Here is a 15,212-nt window from a genome sequence, read left to right as displayed (position 1 = left end):
ACCCACACGGCACAGCAGACCTCTCCTGTCTTGCCCACTGCTCCCCTCAGCAGTGTTTTTCAGTCAGTCTGCCTGTTCTGTTCCCTCTCTGTCTCTGGTGAATCCTCTTACCATCAACTCCCGCACCTCTGGCCTGTACCCCAGTTCTTTAAAAAAAAAAAAAAAAAAAAATTAAAAAAAAAAAAAAGTAACAGGGCCAAGTCCCTGTTCTCTCACCACTCACATTCATTACAGAATCGAGAGTCTCTGCCCTTGTGATTGGAGTACTGACAGGACGGGATTGTGTCACTCACATTTGGGGTAAAAAAAAAAGTAAAGAACTACTCTTTAGATCCCTCAATGAAAGATGCCCCCTTCTTTTGCCAGCAGGAAGTTGTTTTGTCTTGATTATATTTGTGACCTACAGGAAGTAGGTAGACCTTGCCTTTTTAAATTATTCCATAGTTGTAAAACTATTCCTTAATTTTAATATCACTTCTTTCATGTAGTTACTTTAGAACTACGGAAGTTTTTACACATGAAAGATTATCTAACCCAATAGTTCTGATCTGTGTGTTCTACAGACTTCTGTAGTCTCTCAGGCAAATACCATCTGACTAGGGCTCTAGAAATCCAATAGTTTCTATTAAAAGAGTACTCCTCTTTTTTTTAATTTAATTTCTTTATTTGTATGTATTTTACATCAGGTATATTCCCCATAGGATTTCCACCACCAATCACCTCAGTCCCTTGTGCTCTTCACACCTGTGTTTTGTACTCTCTCCCTCCCCCTAGTGTAGAATGTCTCTGATTACAGTTTTGTTGTATTAAGAACACTCCTTTCAAGTGTCCTCTGCAGTGATGTTCTGTATAAGTTTTCCTTTGCTGTCAAAAAGACTACCTCCACATTAAAAGTTCAAAAGACATTGATATGGTCTTCACTTCCATTTTTTTATAAGAGGAAATTTGAGCTTACAATAGACATAATAATTTGCTGAATTAGTGAGGATAGTTATCTTTTCTGTAAATAACAATGTCTTTAGCACTAATTTAGCATTTACTATGAATTCTGGCATTCCTTATTATTAATCTCATGGTAATATGGCTAGATTGGCATTACCTTTCCTATTTACTGATAAAATAAGACTAAAAGATACCAGTGTTAACAAATCATTCTGAATCATGATTTAAAACTATAAGGATCAGCACCTCAGAATTGTCTTTTACCTTTAACAGCTATAAACAACCTCTCCTTAGACCACTAAGTATTTTTTCCTAAGATAGAACTTAGTTTTTATATGATTTGATGTGTTTTGCATAGTAATATATTTTGCATATATACTTAATATATGTTGCATACAGACACAACTTACAATTCTCTGTGTTAATCACAAATATTGAAATATATGGCTTGTTATATTTTCTAGTACTCTGCTTCAAAGGGAAATTTAACCCATAGATGCCCATGTTATGACACAAACTGATGAAAGCATTTGCTGAAATTTCCTCCTATCATTTGAATGGGAAACAGTTTTAATTTGGTTAAAAAAAAATGTCCAGTGCTCTCAGCACCTAACATAATTCTGTTTTTCCAAAATAGGCCAATGATGTAAATAGTAATGGTATAGAATGGAATAATGAAAATGACCGCCTCTTAGTATGCCAGGTGTGTATCAAACTGGCAGATATAAATGGTCCAGCAAAAGCTCGTGACTTGCATTTGAAATGGACAGAAGGCATTGTCAATGAATTTTATGAGCAGGTAAGCTGAAACATGAGACTGGTGGAATTGACACTACTCTTTAGGATTTAGATGGCTTTATTATGTTTGAAATCTGAGTTACTTTGATCAAAAGAGTTAGAAATTATTGTATTTGTTCTGATCTTAGTATTTCCTAAACTCATTTTGCCTTTGCTGCTGAAATTTTAAAACAGCAAGAAATAACTGTCCCTCTCCAGTGGGATGAATGTTTTTGAGTTAGAGGTAAGAAAAGCATACTTAATGATTCTGAGATCCCTTTCAACCCTGAAAGCCTGTAACCTAGGGTAATTTATTTCCAAATAAAGGAGACTTTAATTCATTCAGAGTATGCTTAGTTTATATTTAAAGAATATCAACTTTCAAGTGCTATAGAAAGAATGCTTTAAAAACATCAACTACATAATAAAAGTCTGGCAGAGAAAAATTAGAGGGCTAGAAATGTACTCTGTAGTTTTCAATGATTCAGATAGATGAACATTATAATTTTCTCATGTTTTAAAATCTTGGTTTTTTGTATCGCAGAATCTATACTTTTATGGGGTGGGGGGGTTCTAGTTTGGGGTGGGGCTCTCTACAATATAGAAGTATACTGATTTCTCTACAAGCCTACCAGTTCATTATCTCCAAAATAGCAAATATATCTTTTTGATTTTGGAATTACATTTCTTGGTATCCTTATTCCCTACTACTAAGTAAAGCCTTTGTGACAGAACTATTTTTCCTTTTAGTGGCTCCTCCAGTAGTAGGAATGAAGTGAGTTTGTAAACCACACATGCTAAATCCAATATACCTATTACCCAGTTTGTACTGGATAACCAGTAGCTATACAATATCCATCTCCCACCATCTTAGCTAAACATCCCAAAACATACTAATGTATACTCTGCTACCTATAGGTTACAAAATACCATATAATTTAATCAAGAAAGTGAGTGTCCAATATCCACATTTTATTATTATGATACATTTCAATGGAATTATAGGCAATTGTAGGTAATAGTTATAAATATCTAGTTTGTAGATTGCAATATATAGTCGACATTTCCCACCTTCATTCTCAAAGATAATTGAAGCCTGCCCCAGAGTTCTCCAGTGGATTTCATTTCAAAAAAGAATTTTATGCTAAGGAAAATTAACTATCATTGTGCTGTCTATACAAACAGAGTAATAAAAAAAATAATATTTGACTGTCAATTTTAGAAAATTTACTATTTGTAAAGTAACATTAGAAAAGTTCATTTAGTCCCAATTTATAATGTAATTATTTTAAATATTTAAATTAATTTATATTAAATAAACTTGGAAACACACCTGAGATTTTCCTGAGCAGGAAACACACCTGCTGACCCACATGGTGCAGCAGACCTCTCCTGACCCACCTGCTGCTCCCCTCAGCTGTGTACTTTGTCAATCAACCTGTTCTGCTTCCCACTCTGTCCTGATGAATCCTCTCACCACTCCCCCCCCACACACACACACCTCTGGCCTCTGGTGCAGTTCTGTATGCATAAATAAATATATTTTTTAAAAACTATAAGGATGTACAGTATTATATATTAACCCAAATTTGGGCTTTTTTTTTTCTTTCTCTTTTTGAAAAACAATAGTCTTCTTCCTCATAAAAGAAAAAGTTGTAGATTTTTAATCATGGATAGATGGTTAATCACTGGGCTTGTTGTTGGCTCACTGCAGATCGACACTGCCTGCAGACTGCACTAGAACACTGGGAACTTGGGGCTGCGTAGCCATGTGCTAAGTACTTACCTTATGTTGCTTCTAATTCTCAGCAACCCTGTAAGAGAGGTTATGCAAATTTTAAACATGTTGGTTGGGTGAAGTGTTTGCTCAATATCACAGAGATAAACAGATGACAAAAGTAGGTTTTAAAATCACATGTGATCTGAAACTATTCTCCAGAATCCTAGAGTCACAGTGGCAGAATCTCAGAGCAGGGAGTTTCAAAAGTATTTATATGCGATTTGGATTGCTTAAAGGGTCCTGCTGTTACAAAAAGGGATCAGAAAAAAAAATTACAAAACTCAACTTTGTGCATGTGAGGTATGACTATGATACCAGAGTTTGTACATTATACCATCTCCCCTGGGTGAGAACATTTAATATTATAGACTGTTTCAGGTTGTTAGTAAATATGCCTATATTTATTTTAAAAGATGTATATTTTGGGCCCTCCGGGGTAGTGCAGTGAGTTAAAGCACAACACTATGAAGCTAGCTGCAGCCACTTCAGCACAGTTTGATCCCCAGCCAGGGAGGTGACCACGTGGTACAGTAGACTTCTGTCTGGCCCCTAGCTGATCTCAGCAGTGTACTTCATCAATCTGCCTGTTGAGCAGTGTACTTCATCAATCTGCTCCCTACTCTCTCTGGTCAATCCTCTCATGGCCCCTGCACTTCTGACATATACCCCAGTTCTGGATGTATAAATAAATAAATCTTTAAACAAAAGTATATTTCTCATGGCACATGGATGACTCGGTGATGGGAAACCCACAGGGATACAATTGAGATGAAAAAAAAATGTACAAAATGATCTAAAAATAAACTATATATAAAAAAAGTATATTTCTCTTAGCAGAGTATCAACTATTATAGGTTGACTGGTGGGAAGAGTGTGAGAATAAAGTCTTACTTAGGATTTCACAAATTAGAAAAATTCTTACGGTTGAAATGATATAATAATAATTAGGTACATTAACACTTCTGTAACCTAATGTAGATGGTGCTTTTTAGAAAATGTCAAGAACTTTAAAGCAAAGCTGTTAAAAGGGTATAATGGTTGTTCTTTCAATAGTTAAAAATGTACTTTTCTTTTTAAAATGATCAGGGAGATGAAGAAGCAAATCTTGGTCTACCCATCAGTCCCTTCATGGATCGTTCTTCTCCTCAACTGGCAAAACTCCAAGAATCGTTTATCACCCACATAGTGGGTCCCCTGTGTAACTCCTATGATGCTGCTGGTTTATTACCAGGGCAGTGGATAGAAGCAGAAGAGGACGATGATACTGAAAGTTGTTATGATGAAGATGGTGAAGAATTAGATACAGATGAAGAAATAGAAGACAACCTAAGTTCTAGTAAGAATATAAAGAATCCATAATTTTTAATGGCTCTAAGGTTCATTTAATGTGGATTTGGATCTTTTATATCTAAAGGTAGAGATTCAGTAGTCATGCCTTGAGTAAAGGAACTATATACTACCAAGCTAATGCCACACACAAGCTTTCTTAGTTAAAACAGCATCTCTGCCTGCACATGCATGAAAAGCAGTCAGCACATCTGAAGGTACACGAGGTGGTGATTCCTCATGGCTGCCTACACCTCACCTCTCCTCTTACCAACCACCCTCTTACCAACCCACCTGATAGTTGAAGAGCAAAAGTTCTGAAGTAGTAGCCTGATAATCTGCGAAGTAGTGGCCTAAAAATCTGCCCTTCACCTAGACTTATGCAACAGGTCAAAGTAATTGGGAAGAAGGAAGGTATACACTGACCCAAAGAAGAGAACCAAGTTTTGTGGCATTATGAATTTGAATTACCCAGTTGTAAGGACACTTTTCTATATAGTCAATAGGTATAAAAAAGAAAAACTTTGTCACCTTTGTAAAGTGTAAATCAAATCAATTATTCTTTTAAGTAGAATTTAAATTACATTCTGATTATTTCATTGTTTTCCAAACTTGCTGTATGTAAATCAGAACAGATAATTTATTTAAAAATCTACCCTTTTCCTACCATGCTATGTTCAAGATTAGCAGAGTGCAGAATAAGTTTAGGTCATGACCATCAGTGTCAACTTAGGAAAGGTGACTGGCTTCTAAAAATTATTTATATTCACCAGACTTTTATTGTGATAAATTCAATATATTAAATTCTTAGTTTGTTTTTTTTATTGGACAGTTCAATACCAACCCCCACCCCCTCTATTCTCATTATTTCACCCTAATCCCCTTCTCTGCTTTATTTTTTACCCATAATAATTAACACCATCTAGCATACTCATGTTTTGTTTTTGTGTTTGCTTGCTGAGGTCTTTCCCACTAGAATGTGAGCTCCATATTGCAGGAATTATGTTTATCTTACTGTTTTCTACTATAATCTCTGCTCAGGAAAGTGCTTGGAATATAATATGCACTCAGACAGTTGTTGAATGAATGAATAAATCATATTGCAATGATTACAATGTATTTGTTTCACATTTCACAGAACCACAAAGGAGGAAAGGAAGGCGACGAATATTTTGTCAGCTAATGCATCACCTCACAGAAAACCACAAGATATGGAAGGAAATCATAGAAGAAGAAGAAAAATGTAAAGCTGATGGGAATAAACTGCAGGTGGAAAGTTCTTCCTTACCTCAAGCAGATGAGATTCAGGTCATTGAAGAAGCTGATGAAGAGGAAGAGAGACAGTCTGAGTAGAGGACAGCCATATGAAGAAGCCCCAAAGGGTGGTGCTCGGTATCAGAAATCCTTGCTTATTGTTCACCATGCTGACTTTTACTGACCATTCCTACGTGGCCAGGCCTTAATACTGTGAGAGGGTCCTCGCTGTGCTGGGCTTTACCCTACTCCTATGCACTTTCACCTCGTGGACTAGAAGACTATTGGTAGAGCTTGGCTTCAGTTAACTCATGTTGAAAAGTCCTTACTGCCTTCCCTGGTGTGTACATATTTTGTCACAATACTGCTTTGCTAGGAAGTAAGCTTTTCATGAAGGGGTAGCTATAGCTGAAAATTCAAGTGACTCTCGGCAGTTCCAGAGTGGCCTGAACTTTTTGTTTTCATGAAACAGATTCACATTGTTTATTTCCAACTGTGTCTTATGTCTTTGGGGGGGCGGGAGTCTGTGCCTATCTAAAAAAGGATCAAGTGTTGCCTTTCAGAGGGATTTGTTCAATGGAATACACTGTTTAGTGCTGTCCTCCCAGCAAGGTTATCCATGAAGGACTGAGTGACCTTTGTTATACTTAACAAAATCCAGGTGCATCAATTTTTGATGCTTTTTACTGTTAATGTATTAACTACTATGTTGTGTTTGATTTCTTTTCAGAGTATTCAGGTTTGTCATGGATGTCAGAAGTATGAATTCCACTCTTACTGACTTTGTATTTTATGGCTGAATTTTAAACTGTTTGGGTTTAACAATGAAGGCTTTCATTCTTCAGTCAAAACTTATTTGTACTCTTGCTCAGGATTAGTATTTTTAACCGTAGTTTAATATAAACACAGTATAAATTTATCAGAAGAAGAAATCTGTCCTAATATTGATGTTGACTGCTTAAGAAATGAACATTCTCTCTTCTTTGATAAATTTGGGATTAATTAAAGCCAAAGAAAAGGAGATATCTGTCTTCTGCCTTAATGCAAAAATCAAATGAAACTAATCCTATTAAGATAAAGAACAAAAAAAATAGTGTGATCTCTAAAGGACACATACTTTGAATAAATAATTGGAACATGTGTGTATCTTTAAATCCTTATCTTATTTCTTATGTGTAAAGTTACTGTAAAATTGATATTCATCAATCTGTTAAATTTCCATCTGTCTCAAACTACATGACAGAAATGACCTATGACTACTTCTAGAGCCCATCTGCAAATCTAATTTCTCAGATAAAGTAAATATTGGGAATACTTATTAAATTTTATAGAACAAATCTAAGTAGTTTAGTGAATCATTTCACCCAAAAGCACCTTACAAAATAAACATATTAAGGTAATGCAAAGAAAGTTGATCAGATTTACAGTGTCTTTAGGGCTCAGATATGTACCCTATATGTAAAAACATTTGAACTATAAAGAACAGCTAAAAATTGAAGATGGTGGACTGATATTTTCCATTATTATTGGAATATATTATTTATTATATGCTATATTTTGGATTTGTGCAGCTTTTGTAGAGTGTGAAATCATGAATTTTCCAGTTACTTCTTTCAAGTATGATGTCAGCATTACTTTCTTACCTGTCACCAGATAATTTCTTACCCACCTAAAATATTTGGCTTATCTGAAACATATTAAAGATCTATTCTAGTATTAGAAGTTTTGATCCTGTATAGTTATTATGATATTTAATGATTCATCAAGTTTTATTTATTAGACATGTTAAATGCTGAGTTCCTACCTGCGGCTTTTGCTACTATTGCCACATCATTTGTAAACTGGTCCCACATTGTAGAGTAATAAAATTCTAACTAATTTATTTAGTTTGTACTCATAATGCATATATCCTGTGCTTCTATTTCTCTAGATCATAATTTGCAACCTGTGTTAAGTACTCAGCTATTGTTTGCTCTCCTGCAAAATACAAATAGGTGTAGGTGTATAAGTTCACATGTGTACACGTGTGCATCAAATTTCCATTCTTTCATTAAACTTTTGTATTGGGGTTATTTAGCATATATTTTCTCAAAATGAGATTGCTTTTTTCTTTTTGGTACTATTACTGAGAACTCATTTTAAAGTAACCAATCAATTACTTAAGCTTTACTGAGAAATTGATGTAACATTAAAATATCCCAAACAGGACCTGGCTGGTGGTGCAGGAGATTATATCTCAGCCCGATATGGCACAGCAGGCCTCTCTTGTCCTGCCTGCTGCTCCCCTAAGCACTGTATTTCAGTCAGTCTGCCTGTTCTGCTCCCTGCTCTGTCTCTGGTGAATCCTCTCACTGCCCTCCCCAATACCTTTGGCCTAAACTCCAATTCTTGAGTGAATCAATAAAATAAATCTTAAAAAAAACACCCAAACACTATAAAATATCTTTGAAACTTAAATTCATTAAGTTGTAGGAAAGGAACATGAGGGCACAGTAAGTATATAAATGTACTAGAGAGCATCTTACATGCACTGCTGTAAACCATACTGCAGATTCTATTTTTTTATTATTACCTAGTAATTTTTATTGTAATTTTTATTTTTATAATTTTCATCACGAATTTGCTATTTTAAGGACTAAGAGATTATTTCTGCCATTGCTTAGTCAGAAATTTACCCCCTCTCTAGATTGCATCAACTCATAAATGTGTCATCTCATACAAACTTCTCACACATGTGCGCGCGCACACACACAAATGAACAGGGCTAACTTTGGTTTCTTTACTTTAGTTTCCAGCTCATCTGATTAGTTCTAGAGGGCTTATGTAATAGTAACTGGCATGTAGAGCAAGGATGAAGAGCTTCTGAGAGGCAGGTGACTTGTATGCTGAGAACTAAAGAATTATGAATTAGCTCAGAGATGACTGCCTGGGAAGGAGAAGATCAGTGTGTGTAGAAAACAGGTGCCACAGGTCCCCACAGTGAAGGAGCCAAAAGAGATTAACAGTGACTGAAACAGAACAGGATGAAGTGGTAGAGAGGGGTGGCTAATGAAGGAGTTACAAAGAAAGCATCACATGTCATTTATTTCTTATTCCTAAAGGAAATGGAATTAAAAAAAATTTAAGCCAGAAGCGATGTTCACAATTTGTGAGAATCATACAAACAACACACTATGGTGCTCACTTTAAGTAGCACAAATTGGAATGATACAAAGAGGTTAGAATGGCCTCTGCATAAGGAAGTCATGCAAATTCCTAAAGCATTCCATCTTTCCTGGGTGGGAATGGGAGATTATGCTAAGTAAAATAGATCAAAATGAAAAAGACAAATACCGGATGTTTTTACTCATATGGCAAAGAATTATGCAAAGAATAGAAGCAAAACAGACAAAATAATCCAAACAATTCTTGAAATCTGACTGCAGACTGAGACTACCAGAAAGGAAGAGATGCCAGTGGACTATTGTAGAGGATTATTAGTGCTTTGGTGGTGGTTGTGGTGTGATAGTGGATGTTGTAGAGGTGTGAATCTGTACCATGAAAACATAGTATTGTGAACCAACATTATCGCAATAAACAATTTTTTAAAAAATAGTATGTTGTATGCAGAATTAGGCATAGTTAGGCCTCACTGATCTAGATTGTAAAGCAACAGGAAAGTGAATGGCCTCAATATTTAAGCATTAGAATCAATTTATCAGTTTATACTGGAGAAAGATTGGGTATGATGGTGAGAAAGAGGTTATGGTGACTTTCAGATTTTTGACTTACACAACTCTCAGTATCATTCACTGAGGGTATACCAGAGCAGAAGCAGAGAGTGAGGGGTGTATATATATCACACCTTATATGCTATTGATTCTCTGTATTTGAAGGTTCTTGACTGATAAAACAGCACCAAATACAAGGGACAATCCTAAGTGAGAATAATAGAAGTAGATAGAAGCTGCATTGCATTTTCAGAAACATAACTAGGTATTCCTATAAATATTTAAGGAAATAGGGAGTGGCAAAAATGAGCCAGCAGTAAGAAATTTTAAAGCATCACCAAGACAGAAAATAAACTTAGTATCAGTAATGGAATCCAGAAGACAATACATTATCTTAAGTTCTGAGAGGAAAAAGTTGTTCACTTACAGTTAATCAGTATAACTACAGAAAATGAAGGTAAAATACATTTTTAGATAAACAGTGAGATTTTTCCTTCTGTAGATTTATTTTAACAGAATTTTTAATGCAGTGTTTCAACAGCTTGCCGTAATGTGCATATGAATAATTTGGTGTTCTGTTTAAAATTTGTATTGTGATTTACTAGATCGAATGGGCTGCAAAAGTCCAGTTTTTAAAAAGTAGGTCCCAGCCCTCTCTGGTGGCACAGCAGGTTAAAGCACACACTAAGAAGCTAAAGGCACTTCAGCATGAGTTCAATCCCTGGCCCCGGAGGTGACCCACCTGGCATGGCAGACCTCTCCTGACCTGCCTGCTGCTCCCCTCAGCAGTGTGTTTCCATAGATCTGCCTGTTCTGCTCCCCACTCTGTCTCTGGTGAATCTTCTCACTGCCCCTGCACCTCTGGCCTGTACCCCAGTTCTGTATGCATAAGTAAATAAATCTTTAAAAAAAAAAAAAGTAGGTCCCCTTGAGGGTGAATATTTCTTACAAGTTTTCAGGTATATAATACTAATGCTGATCTGTTAGCCATTCTTAAAAATTAACAGGGTAATTCAGCTACTGAAGGGTCTTGTGTCATGTTGGAAAAATATTAAGATAGTGACACTAGTAAAACTAAGTATGATTTTAAAATGGGCAAGGAATCTGAACATTTTTCCAAGCGTGTAGAAGGTTAATAGGTACATGAAAAGGTGCTCAGCATGACTGATAACTGGGAAATAACCGCAAAGAGAGATTATTTCACACATGTTAGAATGCCTGCTATCAAAAACACAAGTTTTGACAATGATGTAGAGAAAAAGAGAACCTATGTACACTGTTGGTAAGAATGTAAACTGGTGCGGGACACTACAGAAAATATGGAGGTTCCTCAAAAAGTTAAATATTAACTACCATGTGACCCAGCAATTCCATCTCTGGGCATTTATTTTAAGACAATGAAAACACTAACTCAAAAAGATAGGTATATTCCTATGTTCACTGAAGCATTATTCACTTTAGCCAAGGAAAGCATGGAAACAAGCTGTCATTTGCTAGATGTATTGATAAATAAAACACAGTATCTATAGCCAATGGAATACTGTTCAGACATTAAAAGAAAAAAAAAAGAAAAGAAACCGATGCTAAGTCAGAGAAAGACAAATTCTGCATAACCTCCATGGTAGCCTATAGGTTAAGTGTCTACCATCACTTTGGTTCCAAGCCAGGGAGCTGACCCACAGATGGCACAGCAGACCTCGCCTGCCTCAACTGCTGCTCCCCTCAACAGTGTATATAAGTAGATACGCCTGTTCTGACACCCACACTGTCTCTGGTATTATCCTCTCACTCCACACCTCTAGCCTATAGCCCAGTTCTTCTATGCATGAAAAAAACAAATATATCCTTAAAAAAAAAACTGACCTGGCCAGCACCAGACCTAAGGCTTCCAAGATCCAGAACTGTGAGAAACAAACTGCTGTTGTATTATACTATATGTATACATACACATACCATGTGTATACATACTATATGTACACATATATCTGTTATACATATGTATATATTTTTACATATGATGCAGAAATTAGGGGGAAGTAAAATAAAAGATAACAATTTAAAATAATGACACACCAAGTTACAACAAAACTGAGACAAAACTGGTATAATTTTTGAAGGGGAATAAAAGCTCAAATATTATATTAGGAATGAAAAAGTTATGGATAAGGATGACAAAAGCTACTTAACAGTTCTATTCTAATAAATTCAAAAACTTAGACAAAGGGAAAACTCCCAGAAAAACATAACTTACCAAAAATCACTCATAAAGTCAGAAAACCAAAGTAAAATTATAGCCAATAAAGAAATTATATTAGTAGTTAAAAATGTACCCACACAAAAAAAATCCAACCAGGTCAAGATGCTTTTACTAGCAAATTATATAAACTCAAGGAAATGATTATTTCCATTTTATACAAATTTTCCTGATATATACAAAGAAAGAACACCAGGTGACCCAGCCTACAAACTATTATTTTGATACTGAACCTGAGTATAAGAAAATAATTAGAGTCAATCTCATTCCTGACTGAGATGCAAAATTCCTAGCGGATATCTACAAGTTGGCTTATCCCAGGAAAGCAAGGGGGAATTACCATTGGAAAATTGGTGAAAGTAATTAAATATTAGCAAATTAAAGGGGGAATGGGCTGATAATATCAGTAGATGTAATAAATGATGTCATCCTTCCATCGTTCAAAAGAGAAAACTAGAAGGGAAAAGGAAGAAGAAAAGGCAAGCTTAGAATAAAAGGAATTTTAAGTTTTGGGATACAAATGAAAACTACAGTAAAGGTCATTTAAGGATGGAATGTTAGAGTCATTTCAGCAGACAAGAATGCTATCCCTTTTCATGAGCACCAGAGTATCAAGAAAAATAAAAGCCATAATAGTGTAAAGGAAGAAACAAATCTAATTATGGTTGAATGTAGTAAGAAAACATCTCAAGGAATTTCAAGAAAGGATAAATTCAAAGTTAATGGAAAGGCTAGCACTATGTCATATACTGTCAGTCTACAATTTTCAACGATAGCTTTATCAAACAAATTCTGTTATTACCAGTGTTAGTTTGGAAATGGTCCCCACGTGCAGGGTCCCTTACTCACTTGAGTTCTCTTCAACAAGCTTCTCACCGAGTAAAAATTCCTAGTTGAAGGTGACACAGCAATGAAGGACTCATCTTTCTCCCACCAGGTAAATTCTACCATTTCCATTTTTTACCTTCTAGGCTTAACAAACTTTGCTTTCTTACATTCCAAAGGACAAAGCATGACTGGGAAGAGAATGTCTGAATTGCTGACCACCAGGTGATAGTAAAAGCAAGCTGGTGTCACCGAAACCTGCAGACCCTTGTTTGGCCAAGGCGGAGCCTAGCCCCTCCCCCTTTGCTCCCCTGCAACTCGACAAAAACCCCAACATTCTGCAGAGAGCAGGACCGGGATCTCTCAGCCAAGTCTGCTGCCCTCATCATTTGTCAACAAACGAACTACTTCTCTGTTTCCTTTTATTAGCTAAGGTAAACTAAGACCAGCATTTGTTATCAAAGTTTCCCTGTTTTCGTTGTTATTTTTTAAAAGATTTATTTATTTATGCATACAGGAACTAGGGTACAGGCCAGAGGTTCAGGGGGCGGGGTGAGGGTGTGCTGAAAGAATTCACTAGAGACAGAGTAGGGAGCAGAACAGGCAGATGTATTGAAATACACTGCTGAGGGGAGCAGTGAGCAAGGCAGGAGAAATTTGCTGTGCATGTGGGTCACTTCCCTGGCTGAGGATCAAACTCACGCGGCAGTTGCTTCATAGTACTGTGCTTTAACCTACTGCACCATCAAGGAGGGCCCCAATTTTTTTTTTAAAGAAAGTTATTAAAGAGGGTATACACAATTAATTTTACTGGGAAGTTAGTCAAGTAGGGTTCTGGTTGCTAAAGCTTTGTCTCAGTCTATTTTTCCCTATTAGCTGTTTCAATATAATCTGTCCAAATGAACACACAGAAATGCACAAAAAGAAAAATCTACCATTAAAAGATGCAATCTAAGAAGGATAAAACATGCTGTTAAGTTCAAATAACTAATTTCAGTAAAGGGTAAATGGAGAAGGGCTGGTTTAATAGGAACCCTAATGATAGTAAGTCCTGGGACTGTTGCCAATTACCTACAAGTCTGTTTCTCTAGTTAAAAGAAAAAGAAAAAAAAAAAAGGCAGGGGGTGGCTCATATTGTATTCCAAAAATATACTGTCTACATCCACTACATTCTGAAATAGTCAAATGAAATGTCTTAAGAGGAACATGGTGGTAAATTAAAGGAGATTCAGAGAATTAAGAACCAAATTATATAAAGAACCTAGAATATTTAGTCTGCAGTAGCAAAGATTGACAGGGGGAGATGAGTGAGTTTTATTCAAACATTTAAATGGCAGGGTCACTTATTTAAATATCTACTACAAAATAGATAAAAATTGTACATAATGAAGTATACTTGATGTAGTGCACACATATATATAATGTAAAAAAAACCCCACAGTTCCAACTCCAATATTTGTGTTATTCAAAATGCATAAATAAATAAAATCTTTTAAAAAAATTAATTAAATCAAACCTGTGTGGATATGTAGTTTCTTCCCACCACCAGCACCAATCAATTTACATAATCTGACATTCTCTACCTTAAGATAGCAACAGATTTCATGAGTTGTGGAGTGGGTCCTACCAGTCTGCACTCTGCTTCAAATGTCAATCACTGATCAAAAGCTTAGAGATTGCAGGTACCCCCCCACCCCCCACCATGACACCCTCTCTCTGTGTTACAGGGCAACCCAATGTGAACTGGGTTGCCTGTCTGTGGGCCCTCACCTGTGTGCTTAATATTCAATTGTACTGCAGGTACACACAAAAAGGGTCAATAATGGGTTTATTTACAAAAGGAGAAAGAAAAGGATCAACCCAGGAAAAGAGAGTGAATGAAGACAGAGAGAGATACAAGCGCATCCTACCAGTTTTGCTGACTTGGAACTCCAACAGCACACTGAAAGCTCATCAGGAGCCAAACGACCAGCCACCAGCCACGAGGTCAAGGGAGAGCGTGAGAGAGCTCAACCTGGCTCATATATATATATATATATATATATATATATATATATATAATGCTTGCTTAGCTCTGCCCTTGGGACCTCGCAGTTCTCCCCTTGGTATTGCTGGGAGTTGTAGTTTCAGGGACTGGAATGGGGGTGGAGTTGTAGTTTCAATAACTGGAGTAGGAGGTGGAGTCAACAAAACTGCAGCATTCCTTCAGGACATCCTTTCCCCCTAAAATTTGGACTTCAGGTGCAGCAGTGAGCCCAAGTGGTTGACTGTACTTTTGACTAACCATCTGTGGGCCAGAGGCTCCTATACACCCCTGCCCCCTTTGGATTCTATTAATTTCTTA

At 36.3% G+C, this 15,212-nt stretch overlaps 2 protein-coding genes across 2 annotated transcripts in view; one reads left to right on the top strand and one right to left on the bottom strand.

The window, feature by feature from the left end:
• PDE3B (phosphodiesterase 3B, cGMP-inhibited) overlaps window positions 1-6,570 on the top strand; it is a 117,246-nt gene extending 110,676 nt beyond the window's left edge. The window contains exons 14-16 of the mRNA XM_004683023.2: window positions 1,580-1,741; window positions 4,586-4,835; window positions 5,964-6,570. Of these exons, the coding sequence (XP_004683080.1) occupies window positions 1,580-1,741; window positions 4,586-4,835; window positions 5,964-6,178 (627 nt within the window). The 3' untranslated portion in view covers window positions 6,179-6,570. The remainder of the gene's footprint in view (window positions 1-1,579; window positions 1,742-4,585; window positions 4,836-5,963) is intronic.
• Window positions 1-15,212, bottom strand: part of LOC101625556 (vitamin D 25-hydroxylase) — a 41,511-nt gene that overhangs the window by 6,642 nt on the left and 19,657 nt on the right. The window contains exon 6 of the mRNA XM_012725658.1: window positions 3,506-3,533. Coding sequence (XP_012581112.1) covers window positions 3,506-3,533 — 28 coding nt within the window. The remainder of the gene's footprint in view (window positions 1-3,505; window positions 3,534-15,212) is intronic.

This window comes from Condylura cristata, unplaced genomic scaffold (assembly GCF_000260355.1).
Source record: "Condylura cristata isolate star-nosed mole 26May11 unplaced genomic scaffold, ConCri1.0 scaffold00015, whole genome shotgun sequence".
In the NCBI taxonomy this organism is placed as follows: domain Eukaryota; kingdom Metazoa; phylum Chordata; class Mammalia; order Eulipotyphla; family Talpidae; genus Condylura; species Condylura cristata.
This window is presented reverse-complemented; position numbering and strand designations above follow the sequence as displayed.